The sequence below is a fragment of the Coffea arabica genome, chromosome 1c, assembly GCF_036785885.1.
Source record: "Coffea arabica cultivar ET-39 chromosome 1c, Coffea Arabica ET-39 HiFi, whole genome shotgun sequence".
NCBI lineage: Eukaryota > Viridiplantae > Streptophyta > Magnoliopsida > Gentianales > Rubiaceae > Coffea > Coffea arabica.
In genome coordinates, this window is record NC_092310.1 from 11,624,500 (window position 1) to 11,644,434 (window position 19,935).

The 19,935-nt window shown below is 34.2% G+C and overlaps 2 protein-coding genes across 4 annotated transcripts; both read left to right on the forward strand.

Moving 5' to 3' along the window:
- Nucleotides 1-1,319: 1,319 nt before the first annotated feature.
- On the forward strand, nucleotides 1,320-4,689 carry LOC113716069 (scarecrow-like protein 14). 2 transcript variants are annotated; one of them, XM_072058311.1, is made up of 2 exons: nucleotides 1,320-1,650; nucleotides 2,249-4,689. In XM_072058311.1, exons 1-2 carry the CDS (start codon nucleotides 1,591-1,593, stop codon nucleotides 4,370-4,372), a joined length of 2,184 nt encoding a protein of 727 aa, XP_071914412.1. In that variant the 5' UTR covers nucleotides 1,320-1,590; the 3' UTR covers nucleotides 4,373-4,689. The 2 variants fall into 2 exon arrangements, with proteins under 2 accessions (XP_071914412.1, XP_071914367.1); XM_072058266.1 differs by having other exon boundaries at nucleotides 2,132-4,393.
- Nucleotides 4,690-12,103: 7,414 nt separating this feature from the next.
- On the forward strand, nucleotides 12,104-15,854 carry LOC113716154 (scarecrow-like protein 14). 2 transcript variants are annotated; one of them, XM_072058388.1, is made up of 2 exons: nucleotides 12,104-12,351; nucleotides 12,777-15,854. In XM_072058388.1, the coding sequence occupies exon 2, from the start codon at nucleotides 13,023-13,025 to the stop codon at nucleotides 15,015-15,017; it is 1,995 nt and encodes a 664-aa protein (XP_071914489.1). In that variant the 5' UTR covers nucleotides 12,104-12,351; nucleotides 12,777-13,022; the 3' UTR covers nucleotides 15,018-15,854. The 2 variants fall into 2 exon arrangements, with proteins under 2 accessions (XP_071914489.1, XP_027096278.2); XM_027240477.2 differs by having other exon boundaries at nucleotides 12,105-12,351; nucleotides 12,760-15,854.
- Nucleotides 15,855-19,935: the final 4,081 nt, after the last annotated feature.

Here is a 19,935-nt window from a genome sequence, read left to right on the forward strand (position 1 = left end):
AGTCCATTCGAGTTTTGTTTTGTTGTATTAAATTATGGGTATAATGAACTTTGACTCTGCAGCAATGTTATTGTGTTGGATTTAGAACTTGCTATAAAAAATTGTGGAGTTGTTAGAGTAGAGCGTTTTAGCCTACATAGGATTTTGAATTAGTCGGTTTGGTGTCAATTTGGGATAGTAAATAATTTGAGATAATTTTGTGAAAAAATACTATAATATTTTTTTATGTGATGTATGTGAGATAAAAAAATTAATTAAAAAATATATTGATGATACAAGCAAGTCGATGTATGTAAATAAGATAAAAATAATATGTAATTCAAACACATCATTTTCTTGAGTGTATTTTGTCTTTTATGAGACAAGTTTTCAGTTCAAACTTTATGAAAATTGAAAACTTGTCTAAGTCAATTTAGCGTGAAAGCATTAAATTAGTCATTGGCAAATGTCAAATCTTAGTCGAATTTTCATGGTAAATTTTTTTTTGAGAAATCTTGAAAATTATATAAAATGTATAGAAATAATATGATTGGGCATTTTGAAATAACTTTCCGCCTTCACGGTTCACCTCGACAGCCAATTTTGTAGGCAATGTACTGATTATGGAATGTTGTGGATGTCTTCATGCGTACCTTACTTTTATTGGAAACTCATTGAATGACAGCATAAAATAAAGTCCACCACTGGGCCACCAAAAGAGCTTCCCTTTTGAAGTGGAAAGTTCAAATTACATCTAATTTAAAATAAATTTAAAGAAGATGTCAGAACATATTTTTAATCTAGTCAGATCTATTTATCTGTTGATTCTTTATACAATTTTTATAGTTTTAATTTTATCAGATTTGTTTATCTACTAGTCCCTTATATAATTTCTTTAGTCTTAATTTAGTTGGATTTATTTATCTATTAATCCCTTACATATCTTCTTTAATATATTCCCTCCGTCTCACATTAATAGTCATGTATTCCTTTTTCAATTGAAAAATGTAGTTATATTTTAATTTTTCTAAAATACCCTTATTCAATGTAAGTAGTTGTTACTATAAACCTACTCCATTTGATGAGAGTTGATTTATTTTTTACCATCAATTTAAGTTCCCATAAAGTTGTACCATATTTAATGTGGGGATATTTTAAAAAAATAACAATCTAAATTTACTTTTCCAACAAAGTTAACTATTTTTTCTTAAATTGTGTGAAAAAAGAAACAGGACTATCAAAGTGGGACGGAAGGAATATCATTTCTTGTAGAATAGGATAAATCAGATTATAGTAACATTATTGTTAGAAAAAAAACATAAAATAATTGTGTACCATAAACATAAACTAAGGGCGGCTTTTGCCCTCACAAGGCAGTGTCGTAACGAAACCGTCAGTCATACCAACGGCGTTAGACTTCTGAGGATGTTCTATGAAACTTCCTCGAATTGGGTTATCTTTCAGAGTTTTAAGAGTATATTTATGCACTTGCTCGTGACGATGATAGTTTAAACCGATCGATTTTGTTAGAAAGTCGACTTTATGATAATAACTCCGTTTAGAACTGAAATTCTCTGACGTTAGAAAATAATTGCTTGCCGCCCAAATGAAATGAAACCAGTGGAGTCAAAGACTAGTCTGAATTCTGAAGGAGAAAACATGACTTCACCTGTAAGGCTTATGTGCTTTGCTTGATTTCCTTTCAAAGCTTACATCTTATTTATTGTTTTAACTGTCGCATAAATAGCTTCTCTTTTTGTTGCAATTTTTCTGAATTTTTGGGGGTAGTTTTTACTGTTCTTAAAATAATAAAAGATTCTTCTGGGATTCTTCACAGGAACTATTGTTTCAAAAAATTGCCCCTCATACAGCAGTGGTTTTTTTTTTTTTTTTTTTGCTAATTTAGGGGAAAATTTGAATAAAAATTTCCCAATAAACACATACATCTTGTATCTTTTGGAATGGTTGAAAGTTGGAACTTATGTGTGCGACAAGAATCAAAAGAAAGTGTTCGCTTAGGAGGTTGCTAGTTTGGGATTACGATGTAAACCAGCTTGATTGTTTCGTTGGTCTAGGGAATATGTGGGAAAAGTTGATTGTTACAGGTCTTGTTTTACGAGGGTAATGACTCAATTCTTGAACTCTGATCTAGGTTATAAAAGCTTAGATACTTATGGACCACCAGTTTCCTGATGTGAATGGCTTTGGAATTGACGAAGGGAATGTTTTTTCAAGATTGAAGCAGTCTAATTTTAATTTCCAATTCCAGGAATCGTTGGATCCCGTAAATGGCTTTGGATTCGATGGTGCTAGTGTTTATGCAAGTCTTCGTTCGGAGGATCCTAGTTCTTATGCTCCTTTTTATAACATGAGCTCAGAACTTGACTTTCCTGATGAGCATGAGTTCTACCCTGTGCTCAAATACATTAACCAGATGCTCATGGAGGAGAATGTGGATGAGCAGCCAAGTATGTCCCATGATCCATTAGCTATCCAAGCTGCGGAAAAATCTTTCTACGAAATTCTGGGCGAGAACTACTCTCCTTCACCTCTTGAAACATCTGTAGCAGCCCTTGAAAGAAATGCACAAACCCCAGAGGGCTTTAGTGAAAGTTCCAGTAAGGATTCTAGGAACAGCAGCAGAAGTAGCACTTCTGCTGCCCCCTCGCCAGTTCTTGATCCTAATGAGTTGCCTGCAAAACAGCATTGTCCTCTGGGTAACTCTTTGGAGTCATCCTTCCAGACAAATTCAATCGAGTCCCCTCCTCAGCTGAAGAATTTGACTATCTGTGGAGATGGGCAGGTCAGATCTCTCACTGATAAGAATCTTATTTCCAGTTTCTACAGTGATAATAGAACCATGTTGCAATTCAAGAAAGGGTTGGAGGAAGGCAACAAATTTCTTCCAACTGGGAATCAATTGGTTATTGATTTAGACAAGTACACATTCCCGTCAGAAATGAAGAATGCGGAGCTTGTGGCCAAGGGAAATAAAGATAAGGAGGAGAAATTGAATAATGGATTGCGAGGAAGGAAGCATCAATACCTGGATGATAGTGATTCATACATTGGAAGAAGCAACAAGCAGTCTGCACTCTATGAGGAAGACGTTGAATTGTCAGAAACAATTGAAAGAGCACTGCTTTATGGTGATATCAAACCGTCCCATGGATTCTCTGAGACCTTGCACAATGATCAATTGCTTCACAGATCTCATGTTGGAAAGAGTCAAACTGAAAGGCAGGTTACTGATGGTGGACCTTTTGATCTCATTGCAATGTTAATTAGTTGTGCACAGTTTGTTGCCAGTGATGATCATAGCACTGCAAATGAACAACTTAAGCTGCTTAGGCAGCATGCTTCTAGAAGTGGCGACCCACATCAGAGGCTGGCCTTCATATTTGTCAATGCTCTTGAGGCACGGCTGGCAGGCAATGGACATGACCTGCATGCTGCCTTAACTTCCAAGCCAATGGCAACTTCTGAGGAGTTGAAAACCTTAAGGGTTTTTCTTTGTTCTCCATTCAGGCAGATTTATGCTTTCTTTGCAAACAAAATGATTCTGGAAGCAGCATCAAATGCTACAACACTTCACATTGTTGATTTTGGAATCACATTTGGCTTCCAGTGGCCTAATCTCATCCAACGGCTATCTAAGAAAGATGGTGGGCCTCCCAAGTTACGCATTACAGGAATAAACTTTCCCCAACCTGGACTTAGGCCAGCAGCAAAAATAGAGCAGACAGGTCACCGCTTGGCAAAATACTGCAAAAGGTTTAATGTGCCGTTTGAGTACCAAGCAATAGCAACAAGAAACTGGGAGAAAATCACAATTGAGGAGCTGAAACTTAAAAGAAATGAAGTGCTTGCAGTGGTCTTTCAGTTTGATTCAAAGAACATTTTGGATGAGTTAGTGGGGAATGAATGTCCGAGGGATGCAATTTTAAGCTTGATCAGGACTATGAATCCCGATATTCTTGTAACTGAAGTTCTTAGTGCACAACTTTCTGGTCCTTTCTTTCTCTCCCGTTTCCGAGAAGCCCTTTTCTTCTTTTCCACTATTTTTGATGCTCTTGATAACAATTTACCGCGAAAAGATGGGCAGAGGATGAAATTTGAACAAGAATTTCTAGGAACTGAAATTTTCAATATTGTTGCATGTGAGGGCTTGGCTAGGGTTGAGAGGTGTGAGACATACAAACAGTGGCAAGCTCGTTATAAGAGGGCTGGCTTCAGGCAACTTCCCTTAAATCAAGATCTTATGAAGGAACTAAGAAGCAAAACTAAAGAAGGCTACCACAAAGATTTCATGTTTGATGAGGATGGTTGTTGGTTGCTTCAGGGATGGAAAGGGAAGGTCATATGCGCTTGCTCTTCCTGGGTGCCTGCATAGACCTCTCTCTCTCCCCCCCCCCCCCCCCCAAAAAATAACTTGCAGGTGCATCTCTGGTGGATGTGTGAGAACATGAGACCAATAGATCAAGCTCTTCAAATTTTTTTTTTTTTGGAGGGGGGTTGTTGTGGGGGGGGGGGGGGGGGGGGGGGGGGGGGGGGTTGGTACTGGCCTAAAACTACATTTTGATCATGAAATTTTCTATGCACATATATCTTTTTTTTGGTGAAATTGTTAATATGTTGATGCAATTTTCCATAGAGCTGGCTTGTGCAGATTTTATGTTGGATGGTTAATATGGTTTATTTTTGTGACTTTGACGAGGCTACTGTGTTTTGTTCTTTCAAGTATCTTTCTCTGGAATTTATCGAGGTTACAGGGTCGAAACAGTTGTTCTTGCTGTATATTGATTTTATACTTGATAGGGATTATGCAAGAGTCTGCAGAAGATGCTAAAAGAGATTAAAGTGGACAGAGACAAAAAAGAGGGCTGGCATCAGGCAACTCAATGACAAACATAAACACAGGAGACTAAATACGTATAGTTGTTTAATTCCCTTGCGCTTTAGTATTCTGTCATTGAAAATGTAGCATTTTGCTCCATTCACACAACAGAATCCAGAAATTTTTGTTGTATTATTAACTGAAGTACTATTTAACGCAAATGCTAATCAGATTCACTTGGGAATTGGGGAACATCACCTGTAGAGGCAGATATAATGATCTGATTGCAAGTTCAGATTAACATTAATTGAGCGAGGTCTCGAATAGGTCAATGTTTACCATGGCAAATCAGAAAAAGATATCAAGGAAGAAATATCAAGCAAAAAATCCTTGTTCCTACATGAATTTTACCAGAAGTTCATGGCAACTTATCCTTGAACAGAATCTGGCAATTCTCGGAGCGTTTCTTGAAGGATAATATCCGATTGCAAACTTATTGTTGGGGCTCTGAAGGTTTTGTCAGTCCACCAAGAGTCATTTTCTTTAAGCATTTCACATTCTGCAAAAGCTACTCTATCACCTTGAATTCATATTCCTCATTGTTGATTTTTAGGATTAAAATCTGCTTGAGATGTTCAGTGAAGTGTAATGGGATAGCGTCAGGCATTAGATCTACAAATTCCTTATCGTCACAGAAGTCGTTCCTAAATACCTGCCCATCTGACCAAAATTAAGGGCAGAAACACATAAATGACTGAATCAGGACCTTATGAAGGAACTAAGAAGCAAAGCTAAAGAAGACTACCACAAGAGTTTCATGTTTGATGAAGATGGTTTTTGGATGCTTCAGCGATGGAAAGGGAAGATTATCTGTGCTCCCTCTTGCTGGATACCTGCATAGAACTCTCTTGTTGCAGGTGCTTCAATGGTGGATATAAAATAGATCATGCTCTTGAAGTTTTTTGGTGGTATTGGCCGGAAACTACTTGTGATCATGAAATTTACGCTAAACGTGTAATTTTTTGTCAATGAACTTGCTAATTTGTCGATGTAAATTGCTATAGAGCTGAGTTGTGCAGATTTAATGTTGGATGGGCATTATTGTTTACTTTATTCTTTCAAGCATCAGTCCTCTAGAACCTTTTGAAATTACAGGGTCTGAAGAGTCGCTCGTGCTGTATATTGAATTGGCGTTATACAGATTATACAAGATTTTGCAAAAGATGTAAAAATAGACACTTTGCATATGAAATAGATCCAAGAGAATTATGTAGCAGTAGCAGACATGAACATTTGAATGTAATTTTTTTTTTGAAAGCAAGACATTTGAATGTACAAAGACAAATAAGTTCCCAAATCACATCAAAAACTGGATATGAGAAATAATAAATAGCCTACTAAAGCACAAAGCTTTCAGCATAACACAAATTGGGGGGGTTTTAATATGCTTGAAATCGTCTGTCCTCAATTTTGTCTTTGTACCGTCTCTGTTTAGCTGCCACGTGTATTGATTAATAACTCTTAACATTTCATTGTGGATGAATCACAAAGTTTTCAGTTCAACAAAAATTGGGGTGTTTTAATACGCTTGAAATCGTCTGTTCCGAATTTTTTAATTACCACGTGTATTGGTTAATAACTCTTAGCATTCCATTGTGGATGAGTCATGAGTTATTAATCAATACACGTGATAGTTAAACAGAAAGGGGTCATTCACAATGGAATGTTAAGAGTTGTTAATCAATACATGTGATAATTAAACAGAGACGGTACAGAAATAAAATTCGAGATAGACGATTTCAAGCGTATTATTCAAGGGTGGGGCAAGAGAAGGAATGACAATCGTCAAGCTTTAGAATTATCCAAAATCAATTTATATTGGAGGCATCTTGAATTGGTTTCTTGGTATCACAAAGGCTCCAGACATGCAAGGAGAAAAGTGGGAAATGATTTTATGGTCAAATGGTACCTAAAGTCCTCTTGAACTTGAATAATAAACGCTGCACCCTCACCCTAAAAAAAAAAAAAAAAAAAAAAAAAGGTGCTGCCGAAATCATTTCCTTTTGACCAATTGGATAGTAATACAATCTAAAAAGTTCATCTCTTGTCCTCTAGCTGTTAAGCGCCCCACTGTACATAGCCGATGTGGTATTCTTTTTTACTTTTTGCCTCAAGTTGGCCAAAAGGAGATATTTTGAAGTTGGCTTCTTAGCGTCCCATACTTTTTAGCAAAAGAAAATTTCAATATGCAATTTTGGACATAGCTCTTTCAGAATCCTCTGGGTTTCATGGAATTGAAATTATATGCACACTTGATTTGACTAAGGGAAGAATATCTAAGGCTTGAGCCCCATAAAACTGGAAAAAGAAAATAAAAAGACGAAAAATCAAGGAGGTATTCCTACCAATTAAAAAACAATTAAGGAAGTATTCTTGCTTTATATTTAAATCCCCCTTAATTGTTTTGGGCAGGAGCGGTTGTGGTTTTGTCTGACTTTTTTGCGATTATTGTATTTGCTACATTATTAGAGAGCACAATCACATTGTAATGTTGAATTCGTGAAAATCTTGGTGCATATAAATAAAATATTTTGATTTTATATGGTACAAGAATATAATTTGATTAATACCAACTATTATTCTAAGGTTAGCTATCGTGTGCTACCTTATAGTTTTGTCTATTATTACATGATATCTCTAACGTTTTAAAATATCCACAATAGCTCCCTGTAATTTTATGTAAATTGGAAATTTGAGAAAAAGAAACCTCCGTAACATCATTAGTAGGTATGTTAATGTTGCTCTTATTGAAGTACTAAATATAACTGGATCTAACCACTTTGCATAAAACTATAAGGAGATTATGTGGATATATGTGAAAGAAGAAGAGGATTAAATGGAAATTATAATCTTATTATATGCATTTTGGAGCACTAGGCCAATCACGATAACTAGAGTTGCTTTTCGCCCTTTTTTTACTTCACGTAAAATCATAGGAGTTTATAAGAATATTTAAAGATGTTAGGAATGTCATGTCATAATCTACAAAATCAAAAGGAGTAAATTATAATTTAAAACTAATAAGTACAATAATTAGATCAAATTGGACGTAATATAGAAGTGAGATCGAATGCAAGGTAGAGGAGATAAGAAAAAAGAAATTGTGGGAAATTGATTAATGTCCTTTGTTTGGTAGTTTAAAATGGAAAGAAAAGAAAAGAAAAGAAAGAGAGAGAAATGAAAATGTTTGTTACTTTTTTTTTTTATGTGGGAGGTTTCGAATTCTGAATCTCTCACTTGCACTCCCTACTCTTGCACCATTCAAACCATTCTGTCCAGTAGAAGTGGTGAGAGATGGAAGGAGAGTGAATTGTATCACAAAAATTTATAAGTATCTACACATCAAACAAACTTGAAAATTTTAAGTTTGAACTCAAATGTATAAAATACACATATTAGCAAGCTTCTCTTTTTTATTTAAGGAGAGAAGTTTATAAGTACTTACACGTCAAACAAACTCCAAAATTTTAAGTTTGAAGTCAAATGTATAAAATACATGTATTATTAAGTTTTTCTTTTTGATTTAAGAAAAGCCTTCAAACCTTACAAAAAGAGAAATAGAAAGGCTTGAAGTCGAATTACACTTTCACCTAGAGAATGTCTCTCCCACTATTCTCTAACATTTTCGAAGAGTATTAGGTTACACAAAAAAAAAAAAAAAAGGTTAAATACCAAAGACCCCCTATAATTTAGCTATTGTTTAACTTAGCTTCATATAGTTTAGAAACGTGTGATTTAATTTGGTTTGTAAATTTTGAACTATCAACAAAAATCATTTAAGCTAACGTTGGCAAGCAAAAGTCAAAATTTCCCCCGTATGGATACATCGAGTAAATACCATAATATCTTCTATATTCTATCAAATATTTGATACCCCGCAAGTTAGCCTCTCATAATTCATAAGTTTTTGAAATCGTGACAAAAATCATCCACTGTCTAACTAGGCTCCCAAGAAACATGTGCCTTGTGCGGTTTTTCCTTTTTTTTTTTTTTTTTCTTTTGTGTAAAAAGGTTTTTAATAAAAAAAAAAGTATGATTTTGCCTATTATACCCTTGATCTACAACGACACACGTAAATTGTAGTACATCATGGGTCCAAAACTTGAAGAAGACAAAGCAGTAGTTTTGGAGAGAAATCAGTGTGTTTGAATTGGAAAAAGACGCAAAAAATTTAAATCCTGAAATTGAATGTATTACTTAGTTTATACAATCTAAATTATCTAATTTGTTATAGTGAAAGGAAAAATTACAAAACCTGTTTCTAGCGCCCTCGAAAATATCTTCTTCAGTCTATCGAGGGGTGGTGGAATTAGAGATTTGAGATATCAATACAAATATTGTGATTGTTGAATAAAAGCCATGGTGAAGATTATTGATTCATAAAATGTCATTGGTTTTTCAAAAAACTTACAAATCACGAAGTACTAAATTGTAAGTACATAAACCATAGGGAGAGTTGAATATTCCCTAAAAAATAGGGTTTTTTTTTTGGTATTTAACCTCTTTGTTTATATAGGGTAATTGTGATATTTTTCTTGTTAATGTTAGTTTTAACAATTTTTTTTTTCAGAATTTCAAAAACTTACAAACTACGACAGCTTAAATTATAGCCCCGTTTGGCAAATAAGTTTTTTTTAGGTGTTTGTCTAAAACTTTATTATAGTTTATTGTAGAAGTTTTTAAAAAAAATTTTGAAGTATGTAAAATTTTTGAATATTTTGAAGTGTATGGCCCCGTTTGACAAGTAAATTTTTTAAGTGTTTGTCTAAAATTTTTCTGTAGTTTACTATAGAAGTTTTAAAAAAAATTTTTGAAGCGTGTTTTTTTATAATATTTTGAAATATATAGTTTAAAAACTTTGAGAAGTTTTTTGAAATTACTGTAACTAGTTTTTAAAAACAGACAAACTTGACAAAAAATTTGATTGCCAAACAAGGCCAGTTTTTAAACCATAAATAAGGAAGTAAGTTCAACGGGAAGTCAGAGACGGGTGTTTGGTATTCAACCCAAAAAAAAAAAAAAAAGTGTTACAGTATTCCCATTCTTTTTTTTTTTTTTTTTTTTAAATCTTCCTTCCTTTTCTAATCTAAATTTTCTCTTCTTTTCTTTTGTATCCTAAACTCTCACAGTAAGTGTACTTACCCCAAGTACCACACTAACGTAATATCAATGTACTAATTACGTGTGGACATTAAAGTTTATTTATATTTATTAATTTTTCTAACAAAAGTTAGCATATTTGAGAAAATACATTTTACTGTTTAGAAAATATGACTCTAAAATCTTAGATATAGCTTAACATTTAACGCTTTAACACAATACTAATGTAAAAATGTCTTTTTAATGTTGTCATTATACACAAGATGTTAAAATTAATTAACGGTTTTGAGATAAAAGTGAGAATAGAATATTATTAGGCGGTAAAATGTAAAACTGACAATACCTTGGGGGGTAGTTTATGTAATTAATCTTTTTCTTTTTCCTTTTGGGACCAAAGTTGGAAAGTTGAGTCCAATTACCCTTTAAAGTACAGGTGGCAAATAGGGATGGCAATGGGGGCGGGTGCCCGCGGGGGGCTCACGGAGCGGGGGTTGGGGCGGGGGGTGGGGCGGGGGCGGGGGGAAATTTTTTCCCCCCGCTTAGAAACGGGGCGGGGGGCGGGGGAGTATACCCCCGCCCCATCCCCCGCCCCGCCACCCGCAAAACAAAAAAAAATGTGTATATATATATATATATGACTATATATTATATGTAAGTTAATTAGTTATAAACTTATGATAATGATATTATTAGTTAGATGTATTATATAATGTATATTAGTTTATGTAATATAATTGATATTATCAATTATATGAATAATTATACATGTCTACTAATAGAATTTATTAATTAGTTATACTAAATTTACTAATACATTTATACTAAATTTCTAATTACACTTAATAGAATAACACTTTTTTCTCAAAAAAAAGCACAAACACAATGATGAATTAGTAATTGCATTTGTACTAAAAGTGAAAATTTGACTATTTTAGTTATATTTATTTCATCATATTGGATTGTATTCAAATAACTTCTGTTTGATTGTTTTTATGAGTTTCAATTGTAAAATTACAATGAATAATAATTTGGTGATGTGTTGATATTTTAGTACTTGATTATTTATTAAAATTTAATTATAATAAAATTATATAATAAAATTTTATTAACCCTGCGGGTGCCCCCACAGGGGAAGCGGGGGAAGGCGGGGCGGGGCGGGGGGAGCAGGAGGCGGGGGACTCCCCCGTCCCCCGCCCCAACCCCGCCCCGTTGCCATCCCTAGTGGCAAACCAACCCACTTAACTAAATTTACCCATACCCATCCATGAATAGATGGGTATGGGTATCTTAAAATTTTGTAGATGGATATAAATGGGTTACCCAATAATACCCATTTAATAATAAATGGATATTATTGGGTAACTCATCAAATCCAATTAATCCATTTAGAATTCTCTTCTTCCAAGTCTCTTCTCTCCCCCCACCCATTTTTTTTTCAAATTTTTTATTTTGTCATGATGTTAACTATTTTTGTTTCATTATTATTATTATTATTTGTTGATTTTATCTTATTATTTTATTTTCTCTTAATTTGTTAACTTGCTCATTTTTAGCATTACCAATTTATGATAAGTTTTAGCCTCTTTTCTTATTTTTCTAAAATAAAATTTTAAATTTATATATGGAAAAAATGTTAGGGGTTCAAAATTTTTAGATTAAGTTTTTAGATTAACTTTTATAGTACTTAGTTCAAAATTTTTTTATTCTTATTATTCAATTATTAAATAATATATAATTTTGCAACATAGAGTATAAATGGAAAAAAAATTGATAATTAGACTTATTGAAAATTATAAGTAAATATTTAAAATTAATAATGGGTATAAAGAGCGGTATAAATTGATAACTTAGTTTGTAAAAATGAATTTAAATGAGTTTACAAAAAATTAAAATAAATAGATTATAAATGAGTAATTGAGTTACCCAATTCATTTTTTGACTTACTCATTTATACCCATCTAATTAAATGAATATAAATAGATTGATTCACTTATATGCATTACCCATTTTACCCAACCCAAATCCGTCCAAGTCACCGTCAACTCTACTTTAAAGTTCACGAGAGATTACAAAAAGGTAACTGCTGGGGACCGTCCAATGGTCGGCGGGAGGCTATTAAAGTTGCCGTTATGTTCGGAGTTGGGAAGGGGCGGAAGGGTTAAAAAAAACAAAAAAAAGGATGGCACTAGCGCCTCAGACGTAACTATCTATGGAGAAAGAAGAGCACTAGCCAAGTAAACGCAGAAATGTGAAAACTATATAAAGTAAATTTCTGGAAGACAAGTAAACGCAGAACAAATGAGTGTTGTTGGTAGAAAACTGGAAAGGTAGAATTCTAGAAGACTTGTATGCAGGGGAAGGCATGACTATTAATCGTAAGTTTGATGTGCTTTTCACGAATTGACTTTCTTTTGTGCATAATTCATTCATCTGATGCTTCTGCTTTCCAGTAAATTTGCTGGTTGTCTTCTTCATTTGATTAATATTATTGCAGCAGTTTTATGCTTTCTTTAAATTTTGGTTAAAGTTATTACTGGGAAACTTGTTTGGCTTACTGGGTTTCTGCCCTTTAGGTTACAGGACAAGTTCATTAATTCTGCTTTTCTTATTCATTTGTTGCTGCAGTTGTGTGCGTTCTTGAATTTGGTTAATTTATTACTGGCAAAGGTGCCAATTTCTTGATTGTTTTCCTGGGTTTAGGCCCTTTTGGCCCTTTGGGTATAGAAGAAGTTGATTAATTCTGGTATTCCTGTTAGTGTTTTGATCCTTCAATTTTGGCGTAGGTATTATGGATCATCAGTTCCCCAATTTGGTGAATTCTGTGAATGACTCTGAGTTTGGTAATGGGATTAATTTAGCAAGTTCAGAGCAATCTAATTTGGATATCGAATTTGAGAAGTTTTGGAATTCTGTGAACGGCTTTGAATTCAATAGTAGCGTTGTTTTTCCAAGTTTTGAGCAGCAACCTTTGAGTTCTTGTACTTTTGCTCCTCTGTATAACGTGAGCTCAGAGGTTGATTTTCCTGGTGATTATGAATCCTATCCTATGCTCAAGTATATCAACCAGATGCTCATGGAGGACTTTTCGGAAGAGCAGCCAAACATATCCCCTGATCCTCTAGCTCTAAAAGCTGCCGAGAAATCATTATACCATGTTCTTGGCAAGAGCTACCCTCCTTCGCCTCATGAACCAGTGGCAGCCTTAGATCAGATTGCAGAAAGCTCACAGGAATCCACTGATAGTTGTAGTCAGCATTATACAGATGGCTGTGACACTGATACCAGTACTATTGACAGCCAACCAATTCTTGATCCTGTTGAGTCTTCTGGGAAAGGACATCAACCTTGGGATAAGTATTTCAAGTCATCCTTTCAGACCAGCTCACTCGACTCTGTTCATTCTCTGAGCAGTTCGAGCAATAGTGGCGATGGGCTAATAGGTTTTTTAACAAATGAGAATATGATTTCCAGCTCTGTGAGTGATAGTGATACCATTTTGCAGTTCAAGAAGGGGCTAGAGGAAGGTAACAAATTCCTTCCAGCTGGGAAACTAATGAATATTGATTTAGATAAGTACACGTTACCCTCAAAGTTGCAGGATGTGGGTCTCGTGACCACGGGAAAGAAGGATGAGGAGTATTTGCGCACTGGAATGAGAGGAAGGAAGCACCAACACCAGGATGATGGTGATGCACATCTAGGAAGAAAGTACAAACAGTCTGCTGTTTCTATGGAAGAGGTTGAGTTGTCAGAGGCATTTGATAGAATATTGCTTTTTAGTGATTCCAGAGGGCAAGATTTATGTTGTAATGTTGATGTTGAGCAGCCAACTGAATTATCTGAGGCCTTGGATCATGAATCTGATGTTAGTAAAAGTACAGAAGAAAGGAAGGGTACTGATAATGAAGCTCTTGACCTAAGTGCATTATTGCTTAACTGTGCACATTCTGTTGTAGCTGATGATCGTAGGACTGCAAATGATCAACTAAAGCTAATTAAACAACATGCTTGTTCCACTGGTGACCCACAGCAGCGGTTGGCCATTTTATTTGCCAATGCTCTTGAGGCACGCTTGGCAGGCAATGGACCTGAGCTTTATGCCACGGTAAAGTCCAAGAGGAGGTCAGCCGCTGAGGAGTTAAAAGCATTCAGGGTTTATCTTTGTGCTCCTTTCAGGCAGATTGCTTCTTTCTTTGCAAACAAAATGATCCTTAAAGCAGCATCAAGGGCTAAAACACTTCACATTGTTGATTTTGGCATTGGCTACGGCTTTCAGTGGCCCAGCCTCATACAACAGCTTTCTAATAGAGATGGTGGGCCTCCCAAGCTACGCATTACTGGAATAGAATATCCCAAACCTGGATTTCGGCCAGCAGAAAGAATAGAAGAGACGGGCTGTCGCTTGGCAAAATACTGTGAAAGGTTTAATGTACCTTTTGTGTACCAAGCAATTCCAATAAAGAATTGGGAGAAAATTGGACTTGAAGAACTAAAGCTTACAAGAGATGAGGTAATTGTGGTGAACTGCCAGCTTCGTTTCAAAAACATGCTTGATCAGGTAGTGGATGGTGATTGTCCAAGGGATGCGGTTTTAAGATTAATCAGAGAGATTAATCCTGCTATTTTTGTGAGTGACGTTCTTAGTGGACAACTTTGTACTCCCTTTTTCCTCACTCGGTGCAGAGAAGCACTCTTTTTTTTCTCTGCAGTGTTTGATTTTCTTCACCATAATCTGCCACCCAATGATAAGCAAAGGTTGAAATTTGAACAAGAATTTATGGGAACGGAAGTGATGAATATCATTGCATGTGAGGGCTCGGAAAGGGTTGAGAGGGCTGAGACATACAAGCAGTGGCAAATCCGTTATAAGAGGGCTGGTTTCAAAATGCTGCCTCTGAATCAAGATCTTAAGAAAGAATTAAGAAGCAAAGTTAAAGAAGGGTACCACAAAGATTTTTTATTTGATGAAGAAGGTGGTTGGATACTCCAGGGGTGGAAAGGCAAGATTATCACAGCTTGCTCTTGTTGGGTCCCTGCCTAGACCCTTTTTTTTAATTTTTTTTTTACATTAGAATCCTGGTGCTGCCATGGATGGTGTGCGGGATATGCAAATTGATGTGCTGTAGTTGTTGCTGCCTGTTATAGGCTTGGTTTGGACGGGCTAGAGTAGTGAAATTGCAGTACTGATGTCCTTTTCCGGTGTTGCTGAAAATTGGATTTGTCAAGATGTGATGTTAATCAGTCATGGGCTATCTGATCGTAAAATTATCTTATAGATGCCACTATATATTCTAGTCTAAACTCATGCATGAGTTATCTTAGGCTTCTAGGATGACAATGAATGACCATTGAGATTTCCAAAAGAACTCAGGAATCTTCAGAACTTGTAATATGGAGTCGATGCCATTGACAGGTTTCTTCTGTACTTCTGGTTCAGGATGGAAAAGATGCTAGTGTTTCCAATGGCAATTGAAAATCTGAAATCCATTTATCCAAGACCTTGTGCAGAGACTGTAGTGCTGGTCAGAGAGTAGGATCTGCATCTTGGATGCATCCTATTTTTACCAATGTATGGAGCTCAAATGTTCTAATAAATACTTTCTGAGATGAGAAGTGCTCCCTGAATGCTGATCTTACCAGGTCTGGTTCACCTTCCAACTTTCAATATGTATTCATCTCTTTCTTTTTTTGCATTTTTTTTTTATTCTTAATTTCCGGAGCAAACTGCAGTTTCTATTTTCCAAGTCATTTGTTGTAGGAGTACATTACTATCTATCATTATATACACTCGTTCAGATAAACATATTGATTTATGATATAGGAGTATGAGATGTATGAAAGTTATGAACATCAATGGATAGACTACTGTCTCTTGTCATTGAGGAAGGTAAAAGTACTAAGCATTTCTGATGTATTCTCTACATTGACATTTTAAAGGTCTACCAATTCTATTATCAAAAAAAAAAAAAAAAAAAAAAAAATAAGGTCTATCAATTCTTTGTGTGTTTCTCACCTTTTGTTTTAGAAGATAGTAGTGCACTTGAGACTCTGGTTAACATTAGAATTTCAATTATGAAACGGAAATAGTATGAAGGCAATAAGATTCATTCTTTCCTATCTGGATTGTTTTACTCCCTGTGGTTTAGCAATTAGGCACCTGACCCTCTTGTGCTGTCCAAACGTACTTAATTCCGGTAGCAAAGCCACATGAAAGTTCATAAATTTTCAAAATTATTCATTATTTGGCCCCCCAACCCTCCCTAAAATTGTTAGAATTCTCTTTTCTATCATGCATTGCTCCCCTGAATAATTGAAAGTTCATAATTATTACCTTTCACAAGAGTGTTAGACCTAACAAAAGTCAAATACGGATATGTTAATTTAAAGGTAATTTTCACTGCAAATTTTAAGCACAATTTGGATTTGAAAGCATATTTAACATAGGAAAAAATGAATGTTTAAGATAAACATATTTATTGGTTTTAAATTCTACTGTTACTACAGTTCTTGTGACATAGGAGTTTAACCCCCTACCTTTAGAGTACTTGTTCCGCCATTGCTTAATTCTATCTTGTGCTTGGGTAAAAGTTTATGACGGACGGAAAAATGTGTCTTGAGGTTATGCACCCAATGTGAGGGATTTTTCTTTTGAGGGAAAATGACCTGTTTTGTCCTTCACGTTTTGCGAAATTTTTTTTTGCTCTTCACTTTAAAACAAAACAAATTAGTTTCTCATGTTCCAATAACCAAGAAGATTAGTCCAAAAACAACTTGATATAGATTTCGGGACTAAAATTAGAAATCACTTTAGTTTCTTTCAAATCTAGCTATATCTAATATGCACACGACATTAAATCAAAATAAAAAAGAAAAAATTAAAAATTTATAACATCGAAAACAAACTCTTCTCTCTAAAAAAAATTTAAAATTTTTGAGTTCTAAAATTTCGTTAATCAGGGATAAAATTGGAACATCACTTCATTTTTAATTCCTTATTTTTAACTTAATTTTTAGTTTTAAAACAAACCCCACTTCGAGTACTGCTTTCGCAGACATGCTCCTTAATCTTTCCTTCAATCCCAATCTTTATGGTGTCTTTCTTATTTTTTCCTTGCCTTTGCCTCTTGGAACCTGTGTGCCTGTCACTAAATTTTTAATTCCTTATTTTGTAACTTCAAAAATTTTAATTTTGTTATACAGAATGGTTTCTTTTTGATGTTATAATTTTTAATTTTTTCCATTTTATGTTGACTTAATATCATGTGTATATCAAGTGTAGTTAGATTTGGAAGAAACTAAAGCGTTATTTCAATTTTACCCTTAAAAATTATATCAAGTTATCATTATAGGACTAGTTTGCTTCATTTTTAGAATGTGAAGAACTAATTTGCTTTATTTTAAAAGTAAGGGACAAATTTTTTCCTCAAAATATGGGGGATGAAACAGTTTATTTTTCCTTTTTAAATTGATTTAACCTTTGTTATTTTTTCTACCAAAAATATCCTCAAGTGGGTTAAAGTAGCGTTAGTGTTGTATGTCCTAAACCCAATCGAATTTGCAGTTGTATTTACAATTCTATGTCTGTGCAACTTTAATCATGGCATCTTTATCGTTTTTTATTACATATATTGTTCTAAACAATGCAAATGATAAAGTCTTTAGAACAGTTAACCATGTAGAGGAAATTATAAAGAGGTATGATGACAAGATTCTTACTACACGTGTTATTATTCTTAAATATCTCTGGTCATAGAATTAGTAATAAAGGACATTGCTAATTTGGATAGATTAGAATGTGGTGTGCAAAATCGAAAAATTCCGATTTACCGATCGAATTCAAATTGAATTCGGAATTTTTGAAATCAGTAAATCGGAAATCGGAATCGAATTCGGGTTTTTCGAATTTATATATTTCGAATTCGGTAATAGAATTTTTCAAATCGGAATTTGAATTCCGATTTCGATTTCAAATTCGTTTTTAATATATATATAATTTTTATACATGTAATATAAAATTTATATAATATAATATATTATATATTATATAATAAATTATATATTATATAATAATATATAAATTTTTCCGAATTCGGTGAAATCGGAATTTACCGAATTTCGAATTGAATCCGGTACGAATTCGAATTCGGAATTGGTGAATTCGAAATCGAATTCAATCGAATTATCAGATTCCAAAATTTCGAAAAATTACTAATTTAAACTTTTGAATTACCGATTTCGAATTCGATACGCACCCCTATATACTACTGCTTTCTTATGAAGGGAGTAGTTGATTTCATCGACTATAATATACAGACAACTACACTAATATAAGTGATTCTTAGATTTGAAATCATCATTATATCTTGAATGTCAATGAACAGAGTCAATGACTTATATGGTAGAGATTATGTATACTCTGAAGCATGGAAGGGTTGTCAGTGATCAATAAAGAATTTATCCACCTAATAGTAGGAGCGCATGTCCCTTGTGCCTTTTTGTTGAAATATACTTTGCAATCTCTATGTAGAGTGGAAGTGAAATTTGAAGAATTTCAAATTTCAACTTCGCAGAGAGTTATATTTCAGGAACAAGAAAAATTATTATTATTTATGGAAGTGGACACAAATTCTTTACTTCTATACTGGTTTGGATATAGTAAAGTAAAGAAATAGTAGTTACATGGCAACCATTCATAAGATAGATGAAGCCAAACCACTTGAATTTTCTAATTATTTGGGCGATCACGGTGCATTATTAGATGCCAATCTTGATTTATAGAAATAAATTTGATTAATTAGTTGAATTTAAAGGAGTTTAATTTTCTAATATTTATCAAGGATTATTATTTATATTTATTATCAACGTATCATGAGAATCTAATAGATCACACACATAAAGAATGACATACTCAAAGGATTAAAAGATATTGAATAGAGACTTAATAAGATAAGGAGCGGAGGGAGTTGTGGGGGGAAAGGAAAAGGAGGGTAGAGAAGGGAAGGAGGGAGGGGAAGGAAGGAAGGAAGAAAGAAAAGAAAGAGGGAGAGGGAGGAGGAGAAAGAAGGAAGGAGGGCGAGGAAGAAGGTGATTGCGATGAAGGAGGAAGGACGAGTAAGTGGCCGTGGTTGTAAAAAATAATAAATGTTTAAAAATATCTCATAAAATTTTAAAATTTAAAAATATCTCAAAATACATCATGAAAAACACTTTATCTATACGGATCATCTATAGTTAAAAGTTTTTCAAATACAATGCTACATTGTAACTATTCAAAAACACTTCTAAAAATACTTAATCGATACAGATCCATCATTTGAGGCTAAACATTTGGGTGGCTTGGTAGTTTCCATCTACAACCTTTTCAAAGTGATGAAAATTGCACCTTTGAGTTATTCTTCTAAAACCCACTTTGTTTATCCAGAAGATCTACAAAGAGATTCATCGGGTAGAAACAAAATTTAAAAATTTTTTTGCTACCTTTTCGGGTTGTTTCCTTCAAATAGAAACAGGAAAAAGTTTAGTCGTCAAAATCAAAACTTTATAATTTCCTTTTATTCTTCCTTAACAATAAATATAGTGATAAATTCCAATCTATAAATGCATAAATTGGTGAGGTTGAACAAGAAAACTGAAAAAGGGAAAGGGATTTAGTGAATTTGATATCTTAGTATAAGATAGAGAAGTGAATTTGGCAACTGACAAGTTTTTGAACTAGCGGCTGAGGTTGAAACTCCTAGAATTAGATGTTTTGGTTTCAATTTCTCCCTTCTCCCTCCCCACTTCTTAAATCTTACCCATTCTCTGTTAAAAATGGTTTTGACACCGGGTGTTTGTTTGACTAGTTTAATGTTTTAAATCCACTTTGCAATTTTATCCAAAGCACAAGTAGTTTTTAAGTAGGTTTGAAAAGCATAGGAGAGTATCATGTCTAATTACTAAATCACAAGGTGGTGTGGTGC

Excerpts from the sequence above, each read along its gene's own strand:
- LOC113716069 (XM_072058266.1), top strand. The coding sequence starts at position 2,153 with ATGGACCACCAGTTTCCTGATGTGAATGGCTTTGGAATTGACGAAGGG.